Source organism: Mastomys coucha, unplaced genomic scaffold (genome assembly GCF_008632895.1).
Source record: "Mastomys coucha isolate ucsf_1 unplaced genomic scaffold, UCSF_Mcou_1 pScaffold9, whole genome shotgun sequence".
Taxonomy (NCBI): Eukaryota; Metazoa; Chordata; class Mammalia; order Rodentia; family Muridae; genus Mastomys; species Mastomys coucha.
The window spans coordinates 9,839,638-9,854,573 of NW_022196915.1; the positions used below are offsets into that span (position 1 = coordinate 9,839,638).

The window sequence follows — 14,936 nt, forward strand, 5'->3', positions numbered from 1 at the left end:
CAGTTGTGATTTCTGTGTATTGATCCAATGGTCACTTTAGTCAGAAAATAAAAATAACTTAAAATATGCTCTCAGACAATGGTAACTCCATGCCAATGGAGGTCACTTTAATTTGTAGATGCCCATGGTACAAGTGCCTTTCGTTTTCTTTCTCTAAGAGAGGAGCCATCTTTATTAGTTTGCATGACTCTTTACATTTATGCAGGTAATATTAAAAAACCAAAACAAAATCAAAAACAAAACCCTGAGCTAAAACTAATCATAGCTGGTAAGGAAAATCAGTCCCTTAAACTGAAGCAAGAGGCACCTAAAAGTGTCACGGGGGGAGGGAGGGGCTTTGGTAGCCTGAGTCCCAGATAGCCTTCAGCTCAGATTGCGTAAACATGACATATTGATCATTACAGAATGTGTAATTGGTGACCACAAGCACAGTGTGGCTTTAATAGCCTTCCCTGAATAGTTGCCCTTATTTATTTAAAGAAAGCTATGACTGTTTCCTAACTGCATGCTGCCCTCTAGTGGCTGTGATTCTGATTTCAAACGATGAAGTGGAAAAGATAAATACAGAGATATTGGGAGAGGTGGAGCGGGTATGACTGTGTCTCCGTCTCCCTTCCTATCTCCCCTCTACTTTTCTTTCACCCCATCTACCTCTCTCTCCCTTTTCCTCCCTTTCCCCCTCTTCCCCTCCGTCCTTTCCATACACACCGCCCTCCCACTCGCCCCTGTCTCCTGTCTGAAAGATTTCAGTTCTCATGAAACAGAAACATGAAGTCTTCTCACATGACCACTGTCCATTTTGAATGACAGCCAGGGTGAGATCCATCCAGGAGCTGCTGGAAAGGCATCTCATGAATCACACTTGATTTGCATCCCATCTTAGTGGGCACTTTGGAATCTAGCCCTTCTCAGATCCATTAAGCTCCTCTTCCTGGCTGACTCCACAGCTCCTGTTTTGCTCTATGAAAAAGGAGCAAAGGGTGAGCCTAAGTCCTGTTGGTGGTGATCTTTGACGGTCTCAGGTGGGCCTTTTACCTGTGCAGAAGAATACCTTCAAAAAATAAGCTATAAAAGCAAAACTTCCTTTCCTGCCTGAAAAAGACTGATGTGTGGTTATTGTCATCTTAGAGGGAGACCCATCAGAACCTGATTTTCCCACTCTATAAGTGAAAGAATTCCCTGAAAATGAGTGCCCTCAAATCCCATCCCAGCTGGAAAGTTCTCTGACACAGTGAAGGAAATACTTTTAAAGGAAAATGTAGCATTCTGTGTCTTACTAAAGAGTTCAGGGAAGAGGACAAAGTAATGTGTACAGCTGGGCTTAAGTAAACTGCCCTTTAGGACATCAGCAAGAAGGGTGTTTTCTGCTTCCAGGTTTTACTTGGGACAGAACAGACCTGAAAATGCAAAAGCAAATAAGTAGACAAACAAACAAAATCAGTAAGCTTTACAAACTTATTTCTGAAGAGAGAGGGGACTCGTTCAGACAAGAAAAATTAATTTGGTCTCTTATTTCTACTATGTCTCAATTTGATTCAAATATGTGTGTGGAGGTGAGAGATAAAGGGGCTGGTGATGGTCAAAGCCAGGAAGGCATGCGTACTCTGGCTCTGAGGGTCTTTCATGGAGGACCTGCTCATATTGCAAGCAAAATTGAAAGAACATGTGAGCAAAGGCTCAGGGGCTCTCCTTACCATGACACTTGGTGCACACATGTTCTATGATGTCTAAGAAGGTCTGAAGTATCTTCCACCTGGCCATGATATCCATGGGCTCATGGAGAGACAGCAGGGATATGACTGGGAGTCTGCTCAATGGACAAGGATGTCTAAGATTTGTATACACAAAGGGAAAACTAGTCTTGCTGTGTAGAAAAAGTGTGTGTGTGTGTGTGTGTGTGTGTGTGTGTGTGTGTGTGTGTCTTCCTGTCCTCCCCTTCCTAACTCCTTTTCCTCCTGAGATGACAAGCCTCAATGCAACTGCCCTGGGAGCCCAGAGCATATTTTCTACAGACTCTGCTTTATCACATGTCAACCTGTTCGCTCACTCTCACCCTGAGCTGTCCAGCCTCCCTGGTCTGGAGGCAAGGATGCCTGCCCGTCACAGTCACCTCACTACAGTTAGATCCTTTCCCTCTGGTGCGTTGCGTCCTTCAGATACAGGGTGAGGCCTGACATGGCCCAGCATCTGGCTGAGCAGGCTTCACAATCTCAACTCTCAAGGGATAGTTATGAGCTACCCCTCAGGCCATCTCACAAGACTTTGAGCACTGAGGCCAAGCACACGTTTCTCTAAGTTTAATCTGAGAGGCTCTTTGTCTGCATCCTAACCTTTGAATTAATGGCCATATTGTGAGATCCAACTTTGTGTTCACTGTGTTTACAGAAAGCATCCTGTAATAACCCCATAACTTGAATCTTGCTTTATATCTAGAATGTTCACATTGGGCTCCAGGTGCTAAGAAACAAATAAAAGCTGCCCTTTAATTTATAAGCATTTCTAGTAGAAATAATCAGCTTGAGGGAAAACTGAGACCAACCAAACCTTGAATAGAATATGATTTATTATAGATAAAAACACTGACCCAAGATTTACATCCCAAGATCTTGAAAGACACACAAATTCATTGGGTATGGTTAACCTTGGTAGAAATAATGAAAAAATAAAATGAAATCAGCCAGAGATAAACATGGTAAAATGTGACCAAGCTTTCCCAGACAGCTCAACTTCTCCTGTTATAATTCAGCAACACACAAATTTACTCTAGGGAATGGGGCTCTCTTACCATTAAATGATGGCATAAAAGACAAGATGACACTGGGCAATGTTTATAGTTTGCAAAAGCTGATAGAGGAATATTACATAGGAATGAAGTCATACTCCTCTGAAAGTGGGAAGGAAAATATTAAGAACAAAGGAAAATAATAAGAACAGAAAATATCTGACATGGTGTTTAAGAAGCAAATAAGGAGTTAAACTGTCAAAACAGAACTTGCTGTGCATAATTGGCGCTTTCTCAAAGGAAAATTACCAGGCAAGTTTACACATGTTAGTACATGTAAGGCAGAAGCCAAAAATATCCTGGAGGTGAAAATGGCAGCATTCAGTGTCCGCTCCAACACAGTGGCAGGGTCCAGAATTAGCATACCCTAGTGTTTCTCAAGAGCTCATTTGTATAATACTGGAGAACGTGACTGGAGGTAGGTCCTGTAGTTAAAAGCCAGCAAGTGGCCTTGCTACTGTGGTACTCACCCATCTTCAACTGAAGATGCTGACTATAAACCAAGACATCTGACTCAAGTCTTGGCCTACTAGTTTGGGAAGGAAGGAAGGGTCACCCATTCCTTTTTGGCTGTCTCCTGGATCAAGTAGAAAGCTTGTTTGAATTCTAAACTGGGATTCAGAGACAAATAGAAGACAAATGTCTAGGCATGGAGGAAGGACTTGGTCTTTCTTCTAGAAAAACTGCTCCCAAGAACCCTTTCCTTTAGTTGTTTTAAAATCTCCCTTCCTGTCACTTTCCCTTGCTTATACTGAACTTTGTGCAGGACCTGTATGTCTGTCAGCCCTGCTAACTCCCTCTTAGATCCACAGGGGAGCCAGTAACATGTCACATGGCTGAGGCCGGGGTAAACTGTAAGGTCGACTGTAAACGGCAGGTGTTTCTTCCTTTTCTAGGTACCACTTGACTCCTATGCAACAAAACCCAGGGCCATGGGGAATGGGAACATTCCTTTCTGGTACATGCCTTTTACAGCTCTGAAAGTCAGATAGCATTCACTTTAGTTTTGCTGTGTTTTTGAGGAGGAAAGGTATTGAGCATGAAAATACTGTCAGCATTGAAAAGCAGAGACCTTTCCGCCCTGCCTTCCTTTACTAAGGCAGATATCTAAGCTGCCTACTTTTTTTAATGTTTGAAATGTATGAAGGTCATAGTACAGGTTTAAGATAAAAGGATACAGGACCAAAAATTCCAAATTTGAAAGAATCTATTTAAAATGTTTATGCAGATTAATATTTCATGTATATGAGTATGTATATGTACATGCAAATTCTTAAATGTATTTAGCAGATTGCCATTGCCTAACCTTGTCTGTACCATACCCTGTTGTTAGAACTGGGTACTGGAAGTAGAGGAGGAAGGATATAGATTTACATAGTATGCCATGATTATCTTGTTCTAGAAAATTCCACATTGGCCCAGAGGAACTCTACTGCTACATGTTCTTTCTCAGTTACTGGGCTTCTCTTCCTCTTCAGAACATGCCACCATTTTCTGCCAAGGCCACATGACTCTGCAACCTACTTTTCTTTTGAGAGATTAGACATCTCTGTTCTGCCATCTTTGCTGCTGTCTAGTAAGCGTCACATGGTCAGTCAGATCATAGTCTCCTTATCACCATGGCACTACACTCACATTCCTGACAAGAAGATTCAACGTGGTGATTACCACAAGTATCAGTAAGGTTAAGACTTCATTTTTCTATTTTACGAATTAGTGGTTTGATCTGTATCAAAAACAAACTCAGACACTCTGGTGGGGTAGTTAGGCTCTCGAGACGTGGAGACATGTCAAAACTAGTGAGATGCAGGGCTGTTGGTGGTCAGCACTCCCAGCTGGGAGTCTGAACTGTGAGTTGCAGACACGTCAGCAGGTGCACTTTCCATGGAGAGTTTGGACTCCCACACAGTACTCTGATTGATGCTATATTATTGGGATATGAGTACATGTATTTTAAGACCTAACTTAGTAAATTGGTCACAATAGCCATCCTTCTGCCATAGGAAATAAGGACTCAATGCCCCTACTTCATAAAAGTAACATTTAAAAAATACTATGTTGCCTATTTCATAATTCAAAAGGACCTACCATAGTTATCTTTGTCTTTGTCTACAAATGGGAAGACAGGGAGGGTAAGGGACCAATGTACATGGTCAATAGACATGTGGGATAGATAATAGGAATGAGAAGCCAGGATGGAATCTGTACTGGACCTGTAGAAGAGTATGCAAGGACCCCCTTTTCTGGATAGCAAGGATTACTGAGTCCCCACCCCTGCCCCAGCTATGTCTCCAGAATGGTCCCTGACACTGCAATGGGCATCTAAGAAAGGCCAAGTCCCACCCACCAGGCCTGCAAACCTGAATCATCAGAGCACTCGGTGCAGAGGGTGGGAACATTGAAAAGATAAAGGACCTCTTTAAAACAGATTTTTCCCCATGCATTTTTTTTTCATAATTATAGCTTTAAGAGCTTATGGTGATGGGAAAAACTGGCTACTTAAGAAAAATTAGGAGTCTCATCTGGCTCCTAATTCCCCCAGAGGACAGCACACTGTCATTTTTCAGAGCCCCCCAAAGAAACCCCCACACCGACATCTGCAGATTGGCCTGATGTATGGCCAGCCTGCCTCGCTACGGCCAAAGCCTTGTGTTTTAATTAAAAACACTCCACATGCCACTAAATATGTTGCCTCCCTCCATTTCTGCAACCATAGAGTCTGAAGAGATACAAACAGAATCTGTTGCAGATGTGTCAGAGGCTATGGCCTACTGACTCACCACCACATCCCAAATTCCAGCCTTAGAGAACCTCCCTGGGAAAATACAAAGTACAAACAAATGGCCCCTTCTGCAGTGTTTCACAGCCTCAGACAGTCGGGCAGTTACTCTAGTTGAGGAAGAAGGTTGTAGTCGGGACAGGAGCTACCCATACAATCAAAACTATGACTTCATAAAAGACTTCCTTGATAACTAAATAGTCCTCTGGCCACACATGGGTTTGTACCCTTCTTAATGTTTATTTGTTTTTGTTTTGAAGCTAGAAAAGTCAAATATTTTGAGTAGTCACCTCCCTACTATGAGCTCCCATAGAGAATGCATGTGGGGTAAGGCTAGCTTAATTTAATCATCTTTACGTCTCTAGCCTGAGTACCCTCATTCCCAGGCTAGCACCAGCAGCTAGGTTTTTTTGGGGGGTTGCCAGGCCATCCCTAATATGAAGACAAAGTGTGGAGTAGAGACTGAAGGAAAGGCCATCCAGAGACTGCCCCACCTAGGGATCCATCTCATATACAGTCACCAAACCCAGACACTATTGTGGATGCCAACAAGTGCTTTCTGACAGGAGCCTGATATAGGTGTCTCCTGAGAGGCCTTGCCAGAGCCTGACAGAGGCGGATGCTCACAGCTAACCATTGGACTGAGCATGGGGTCCCCAATGGAGAAGTTTGAGAAAGGACTGAAGGAGATGAAGGGGTTTGCAACCCCATAGGAAGAACAATATCAACCAACCAGACCCCCCTAGAGCTATCAGGGACTAAACCACCAACCAAAGAGTACACATGGAGGGACCCATGGCTCCAGCCACACATGTAACAGAGGATGGCCTTGTCAGGCATCAATGGGAGGAGAGGTCCTTGATCCTGTGAAGGCTTGATGCCCAAGTGTAGGGAAATGCCAAGGTGGGGAGGCAGGAGTGGGTAGGTGGGTGGGGAAACACTTTCATAGAAGCATGGGATGGGGGATGGAATAGGGGGCTTGGGGGGACTGGGAAAGGGGATAACATTTGAAATGTAAATAAAGAAAATATCCAATAAAAAAAAGGGAAAAAAAAGAGTTTAATGACACGTCAGCCCTCTGATCACCTTAAGTCATTCAGCTATCAATGGGGGAGTGTCATCCCCTGCACAGCTCAGGGTGAGATTGATTTAGGTCATCTGTAGGCCCTGACCCCACAGCTCCCGTGGAGCAAGGCTGCCAGGAGCTTCGTGGGCATGGCAAGTTTTAGAAGGATGTGTAGAAGAAACATTCTGGTACTTCAGGAACAGAGGAAAAAAGACTTGCATGTTGAGAAGTGATGTCAGACTGTGTTAGAGTCCCAGACAGTGCTCGGATGTCCTTGGCATAATATGGCGCTGGTATCTCTGTCAGCATCTCTGTTTTCTGTCACCATGCACAATCCTGGGCCTGTCTCCAGTCATGACAGTGTCTTTTCAGATCAGGTTAGTGCCAGCCCAGAGACCAAGTCAGCTTCCCAGCACACAGCGCCTTTGTTTGAAGTCTGCCCTTTTGTCATTAATGCACTCAATGTCTATTTAAATCTGACAGTGAGTGCAGTATCTGTTTTCCCATCAAGAGATCATTGACAATATTAATAACTCATGTCCTTGCCTCATTTTCCAAGCGCTGACACCTAGCTGTGGTCTCCTGCATTCATCAAACAGCCTTCTCTCACCAGGATGTCTATAAACAGTCCTGCTTCCAGGCCCAAAGAAACAGGGCAGGCCTTAAAAAGGACTTTTATCAGTGCTAACCAGAGATGTGTGAGCATGCCTCAGAATGATGCCCAAGCCCATGTTCCAGGAACACTGTTTTCCATCTGTTTGCATCTAGAGTGGAAATTCAGCATGGAGAGGGATGGAGAGAAAAGACATAGAGTGCCTGGATATGTGGGCAAGTTTATGGAAAGAAGTACAACCATGCTGACAGTGGTGCGTGTGCACATGACTGCTGTCATGCAGTTTGCTCGTGAGAAGGACTGTTCTTTATGATATCTGGAAAACTCTATCCCATCTTTTTTATAAAAATGCATCCTGTCCTGATATTATAGAAAGAAATTAACATCCTCTGTATTGTCCTCTAGATTTTTTGAGGGTTTGCTTGAATCAGCCAGGTTTAAGACAGTCTTTTCTGGGGTTTCCCATGTATCTGAGGCATGCTCAGCCAAGCCACTGAGGGAAGTAGAATGTGACCAGACCAGCCTTTAGACCACCATGGTTCTGGCATTGATGAGGACATTAACACAACTCTAGGCTCTATAAAATACAATAAAAGGAGCAACTCTGTGCCAATAGCTGAGAGAATGGGTCACAAGAAAGATCTGAGTGAGGTTTCACACAAGCTCAATATTTCCAGGCACTAGACCAATACCAAAACCCAGAAACTGGGGACTAGGGATGTAGAGGGGCAGGAAAGCCAAGTCAAGCAACTAGAGTAGCCCACAATAAAGCTGTCTATGGCAACACAGCAAGAAAAAACAGCCAGGTCCCAAATGATGTCATCTTGTCCCTCCTCCAACTCAGAGAGCTACTGAGACCCAGTAACTTTCAAGTTTGCCTCTGACTATTCAAAGCAGGGCAAATCTACACTACCCCTAGAAGTTTCTATACATTATTTTAATCCTTATTTAAAAACAAAAGTTTAGGGAATGTAGAAGTGGACTGTGCAAGCATGAGGACCTGAATTAGATCCCCAATGCCCATTTAAAAAAGCAGTGTACAGCTGTGTATATCTGTATTCTCAAAGATGGGGCTGGGTCAGAGGAGCCTGGAGGCTTGTTGGCCAGCCAGTCTAGCAGAATCCATGCACTCCAGGCTAATAAGAGACAATTAAAAGAAAAGTGGATGCGATTTGAGAAAAAGGGAAGACAGTTAACTGACATCAATCTGTGGCCTCCATAGACACATACATGTACACATACTCAATACACATGCACCCACACCCATATCCCGAATATACACATATACCTACATGCACACACACACACACTCATGACTAATACAAATGCACCCACAGAAATTCACACACACACACACACACACACACACACACACACACAGTGTAAAAGTTTGTAATACTAACAATGTCATAGAGAGAACATGGCTGATCTCAGATCAATAAAGAATGGTTAATGTTGCCATCACACTGCCAAACCAACAAAATAATCATGTGCAGAGGGGGTGATTGTCACAGGCAGATATATGGCTCATGGATTTGGTTTTTTTTATGGCTATTTCTCTTCTTTGTCTCCCATGTACTTCAGAGATTTAAGTCCCATTTGCCCTCAGACAGCCATTTGCAAGAGAATTTTAAGTTAGTTATTCTAAAATTGGAAAGAAAAAAAAAGGTGGTAAAAAGGCTAACAGAAGTTATAAATATTTTCTTGGGAGAACACCTTTTTTCTAGTAATCTTAAGGAGTTTTCACTATAGCCAGTGTCTCCTGAATATTACTCTGTAGTGATGAGCGTCATAACCAGACAATTCCACATTCTAGGCAAGTAGTAGTCTTTTAAGTTACCTTCTTAGCCCTTGATGTTTTTTAAAGCAGAGTCTCACTATGAAGTCAAGGTTAGATTCGAACTCACCATGCTCCTACTATATCCTAACAAGCACTAGGTTATAGGCATGCATCTCCAGGCACAGACCTGTTGTCGTGGGTCTTTGTGATATGTAAGGATGAGTTGGTTAGAGCATCTGCCCCTTTTTTAATGCTGTGTTTCATAGTGAAGTGTCCCACAATGACCATGAAGGACAGGAAAGTTTCATAAGGAGCCAGAAATTATGTATGAAGTCAAACTGAAGATGAAAATCAAGTGCTTTTGAACATGAGAAATGAGTTGCCTCAAACTCAATGAGGTGCCTGGCAGTGGGAACATCTAATGTCAACGGCACTTATTTTGTCTATATGGTCTTCAATCAGCACAGCCTCTCTTCTTTAATCACCCAGCATGGGCTTGAAGCCCCCGAGGATTTGGAAAATTCTCTCTGGAAGTCAACAATATTGATTTCCGATAAAGAACTTCAAGATAGTCACATTCTACAAAGATTATCCTATGGCCTTCACTTGGGCTGGGTTCATCTGATTTAAACTTAATTTTTTATTCTTAGTTCTAAACTAAGGAAATCTAGGGGGTGGGTCATGCTATATTTTGGGGAACTATTTGTCTAATTAGAAAAGTTCTATTATGTGAGGAAATCACACATAAAGCTGTTATTTCTAGGACTCTGTACTTGGTAGTAACATTTCATTGCAAGAAGGTCCAGTCTTTGTCATCTTTGTCATCTCAATCTACCTCCCATCAGATTAGCAATCATTACACATTACACATGCCTGTTTAATAACAGCTGGATTTCTGAACTATATGAATTGTGCCACCAGTAATGATTTTCCTTTCTGTTTACAGGTGTTCTGGGGAAAGGTCGCTATTTTTACTATGGAAGAAATTCAGAAGGTAATAGGTTCATCCGAGATGACCAACTCTGAAGCTAAATTCTGCATGCCTCAGCTTGTTTCATGACAATAAAATAGAAAAGCAAGAAAAATCACAGGCTGCCTTGTGTCTCTCTAAGAAGGCTGTGACTTCTGCTTTTCAGTACCTTGTGTCTACTTTGCCAGGCCTGTCACGATCATCCACCTCCCTTAGACTGAGTGGTCACCGAGAGATTGACATGATTGCCCTTAAGCAGGTCTCATCCACCAGGGTGACAGACAGCAGCGGCACAGCACCGGGGCTGACAGCCTGAACACCATGACAGATTGCCTGGTCTCTCCATTGCTCACAGGGGAACAGGGGTAACACCTGGGGCCTCCTCAGGCTTTTACTGGCTGTGGTATAGTGAGAGAGGCTCTCCTGGGCTTGCCTTCTGAGTCAAGTCCTCTGATATCACTGAGCCTTGAGCTTATTCTCAGTGGAGTAGCCACTGGTACAGAGGAAGGGCACATACTCTATATGCCTTCAGCCTGCATAGTAGGTATTATATTAAGTAATTCATAAACATTGTCTTTTATCATTGGCAATGTGTTTCCATCCATAATCCTCAAAGGACACGATTTCTCAGTCAAGTCATGTATTGATATATAGCTTCAGAGTATAATTCCTGAATTTCCCAAAATCTCTGACTACAAAAAACATTTTTTTTTTGTTCCAAATTCACTTGTCTTGAACAAGACTCAGGGTTAGGCATCTTTCCTGCCAAAGGTTTGGCAACACCAGAGATTCTCCTTTGGTTTTTACCATATATGTTCAGCAATGCTATGGCCATATTTACCCTAAAAGGACAGGCTACCATGTCCTTTGGATGCTATTTAAATGTAGTGAGATGAAAGATGGAGTGATGGGCCAGGAGATTAGAAAACAAATGGAAGATTGTAGAAACTACCCAGGAGACCAAACAGGTTTAATAAAACACCTTTAAGGTTTTCTGTTTCTCTCAGAACCTCTCATAAGTCAGACCCATGGCTGATGAGACATGAATAAATCTTTCTGTATCTTTGGTCATTTGCTGGCACTGATATCACAGGAAAGCAAGCACAACCACGCTAGCCAAAGGGTTGTCATTTTGTCTACAATTGTCCCAGTTAAGCCACTCTAGAAGGCATCTGAAAGCCTTCTTGCCCTTGACACACCTTCTTTCCATAATATGCTGTGTGCTCATTTCCCCTTGGTCTCTTAGCTAAGATAGCAAATCCTCCAAGAATCCCTCCAAGTTAGAGACAGCAAGAGAGTTGCTAATGGAGAGTCAGTCATTGGGTCCTCAGACTCTCTGAGCTGCTGGAGAAGGACTGTCTTTCTCAGATCTAGTCTGTTTACATGACCTCTGCCATACTGAGTCAACTGAGCCTTGGGATAACACATATCCAGGCTTAAAGGAGTCCTGCATGGAGATTTCATAACCTCCATTCATCAGCTGTTGGGTGCAGCTAAATGGTCCCTGAGACCATTAACAACTAGAGATTATACAACCCACTTATAGCCAGGGTTGAGTACCTTCTCTGTTTGATCTACACAACAGCACTGAGAGCTAATGGTTTACATTCACATCATCAGGTCCCACCTTGCCTCTTTGTTTAGAGGCATCAGAACCTTTGGTCCATTGCATATTATGAGCAGCAAGGCTCTGTGCAAGGGCAGTGAGACTAGTCTGATGTCACAGCCAATCTAACAGCACATATATCCCTGTCTTCATAAAAGGCTTTAACCCTGCCTCAAACAATAAAAAAGCACTTGTGAACTGACCACAGAATTTTTCCATCTTTATTTTTCTTACTTGTTTACTTTTCTTAATGTCAGAACCATTTATATCACGGGCAGGAATGTCTCCCTCAGTGTGAGCTTTGGAGGCAAAAAAGAGAAAAAAAATGAAGTGAGTTATTGACCACACTCTTTTCCTCTCTTTAAGCTGTTTGTTTACTTCCAGAATGGTGTAATAACTTCAATTAAGATTAGCTTTAATTATAACTTGCGTAAAGGCCATCCTGGCAGTATATTCATCTTAGTGGTGGAATTAAAGTGAGTTTTGCTTCTCTTAAGTAGGGATGATGATCATGAATTATTGTTGGGTTGTGTACAATTCTGTTGTCTATTGAGCAAGATCTGCCTTTCTAGAACTGGACTCTGGTCTGAATTGGCAGGGGAGAAAGCCCTGAGTCTTGTTTATCTAAAATCTGTAGGAATTTCCCAAACCATGTTTACAAAGTAGGAAATTACAGGGTAATAAATTCATCTGAAGCCCAGACATGTCTCATCCTCCCCTTTGCACCTGTTTTTCTTCCTTTTGCTGGGCTCTACGCAACTTGTTCTTTGGGTAGCATTCCCAGACAACCCTATTTCCCCTTCCCTGGACACTGATCTGAGTCCAGAGAACTGGGAGATGCATGGAATTCTGGAGCTCCTTGTTGCTTCAGCAAAGTCAGGGAGACTATATTTTTCCTAACTAACATAATTTTATAGAACAATTTGTTCCTAGGGGAGTACTATTTTAGATTGTGGGAAATCCTATTAAAAGTGCTATAGCAATCATTTGCTCTTACCTTTACCAGCCCCGCTCATAAACCCTCCATCTGTTTGTTGCTTTAAATAGAAGCACATTACAAAAGATTATCACTAGATCAGGCTGCATGTTTCCGTGTTGTATGTTTTCACATATTCATGTGTGCTCAGGAATAAAAGAAAGCAAACTACAGACTAAATGAAAGTGTGTGTGTTTGTGTGTGTGTGTGTTTGTGTGTGTTTTTTACAAAGCTATATCCTCACCGCTTCAAAGGAAACCATTTTTCTTGCTCTTCCTAAGAAATAGCTTTCTTAGTTAATATGTAGAATAAAAACAATCTATGTGGCTCCTTCTTTCATAACCTCAACATGATGTACAATGTGCTACTTCCAAGGGCAACCTACGTCAGATAAGTGTCACCGCCTGATGCCCAGGGGAAATGCTACAGGGCGCTCTGTGACTCTTCCTTGTTACCCATCTGGTACAGTTCATGCAATGTGACCTTCACTACCTGCTTATTCCAGTTTTGTTTCCAAGAAACCACCTTCACTGAAGAAGGATGTTACCATTTGTTGACTCTGGTGTCTCTGATTTGTGTGGATAAAGTATTGTAATCTACCCTGAGCAAGAGAGGAAAAAATAAATAAAAGACCAGAAAAAGACAAAACATGCTAGTCATTTGTTTACATGACAACCAGGTCATTGAATCTTGGCCTAACACCCTGTGTTACTTCTGTTGCTTCTACCACTGCTTTCAGTTTTTATATTTTTTAATTGTATTTTTATTTAGCATGTGTGTTCACACACATGTGGCTGCATGCCATTGTTGGTGAATGAAAGTCAGAGGATAATTTTCTGGAATCAGTTCTCTCCTCCCACCACATGGGTCCTGGAGATGAACTCAGGTTGTCATGCTTGTGGCAGGCACCTATCTGTTCCCACTGAGCCACCTTTCCAAAAGCATCATCTTTCAATATTTGAAGAACTTCTCAACAAAGCCGCCTCTCTAAAATCATTGTCTTTCTATTGGATTATCTGAAATTCCCCAGGATTTTTGGGGCTCCATTAGGTAATAATATCACCAATGTCAGTTAGCTACTCTATAGTGGAGTAGTAATCAATTATAGAAACATTTGTAAACATTAACCTATCACACTGTGTGAATACTCTTCTGAAGGAGAGCAGGATGTGACCCAGAGATAAACCAATGCAAGACAAGATGCTAAGCTAGGAAAGAGGGACGGTTTCTAATATGGAATATGTGTTGTGGAAATGGAGTGGAACAAGGTTGGAATGACTGGCAATAAATAGGATTATCTGAAGGGTGAGGATATTAATAGTCCAGATGTGGAATCTTAGAGGATAAGGGAAGGTTAGATACTGAAAAGAATGAGAGAAGAAAAGACAATTTTCCTCTAATTCAAAGATGGGGAACTATTTCTCTGCAAAAAGGAAGTCATATTTGATATCATTGGGTAGTGCCACAGGATACACTCAAGTTTCCTCACCTGGAAAAATGAAGCAGTGTGGAGTAGATTATTGATGTGCCAGGGTGCACATGTGCCTACTTATGACAGCACACAAGGCCATTGCTGACTGGTTCTAGCTTGTGTCTAACAGCCCACAAAACCTACCATCCTAAGGTACAGATACAAGTAAAAGAAAAGGCAAAGTTTGGGCAGGAAGATGAGAGAGAAAGCTTTACACTCTTGTAAGTCTTTACAAACTCATTAAGTTCAGAGGTAGATGAATACCTGGACAAAGATAACCATGAAAATAAAGATAGTTAAGCAAAAAGGTGAAGGCATCTACATAAGGCAAAGACGACAACAATAGCTTTGAATACCTTTTTGTCCTTGGAGGGAAAGTGATGTCATGGGCAATACAGACAACATTGAGTTCATTTTTGGGTAACCAACATTAACATGCAGAACGTCCTAGAAAATACTTCATGTCATATCAATTACTAAATGTAGCCAGCAATTTCTGAAGTCTAGGGTCTCACAGTCACTCCATGTTAAGGGATCCAGTGCCCTCTTTTAGCCCCCACATGTGTTATGCATAAATCCATACAGGCATACACACATACATATAAAGGTAAATAAATATTTTTAACAATAGGAATTGATATGGATATTTTTGTGGATAATTTTCTTTAGATGCTAATTTTTTCAGTTCAGGTATTTGTAATGAGAGAGGCAACACCCTACTGCGGAGCTTAGCTGCAGCAGATTATTCTAGGTGCGGAGTGTCAAAATAGGGAAGAATGAATATATATTATTTATTCAATGTACAAGGATTACATTTACTATTTTATAATTTAAATAAAAATACTACTTACTCTTGGTTCAAAATTAAAGCCAGATAAAAATGAGTTTAACAT

The 14,936-nt window shown here is 42.0% G+C and overlaps 1 protein-coding gene and 1 long non-coding RNA gene across 3 annotated transcripts in view; one reads left to right on the forward strand and one right to left on the reverse strand.

The window, feature by feature from the left end:
• Positions 1–10,105, forward strand: part of Lrmda (leucine rich melanocyte differentiation associated) — a 1,019,879-nt gene extending 1,009,774 nt beyond the window's left edge. The window contains exon 7 of one of the 2 annotated variants that reach the window (XM_031361519.1): positions 4,261–4,384. In XM_031361519.1, coding sequence (XP_031217379.1) covers positions 4,261–4,325 — 65 coding nt within the window. In that variant the 3' untranslated portion in view covers positions 4,326–4,384. Of the gene's footprint in view, positions 1–4,260; positions 4,385–9,966 lie in introns of those variants that run through there. The other variant, XM_031361517.1, reaches the window with a different exon arrangement.
• Positions 1–14,936, reverse strand: part of LOC116084502 — a 52,896-nt gene that overhangs the window by 7,884 nt on the left and 30,076 nt on the right. The gene's annotated exons all lie outside the window — the stretch shown is intronic.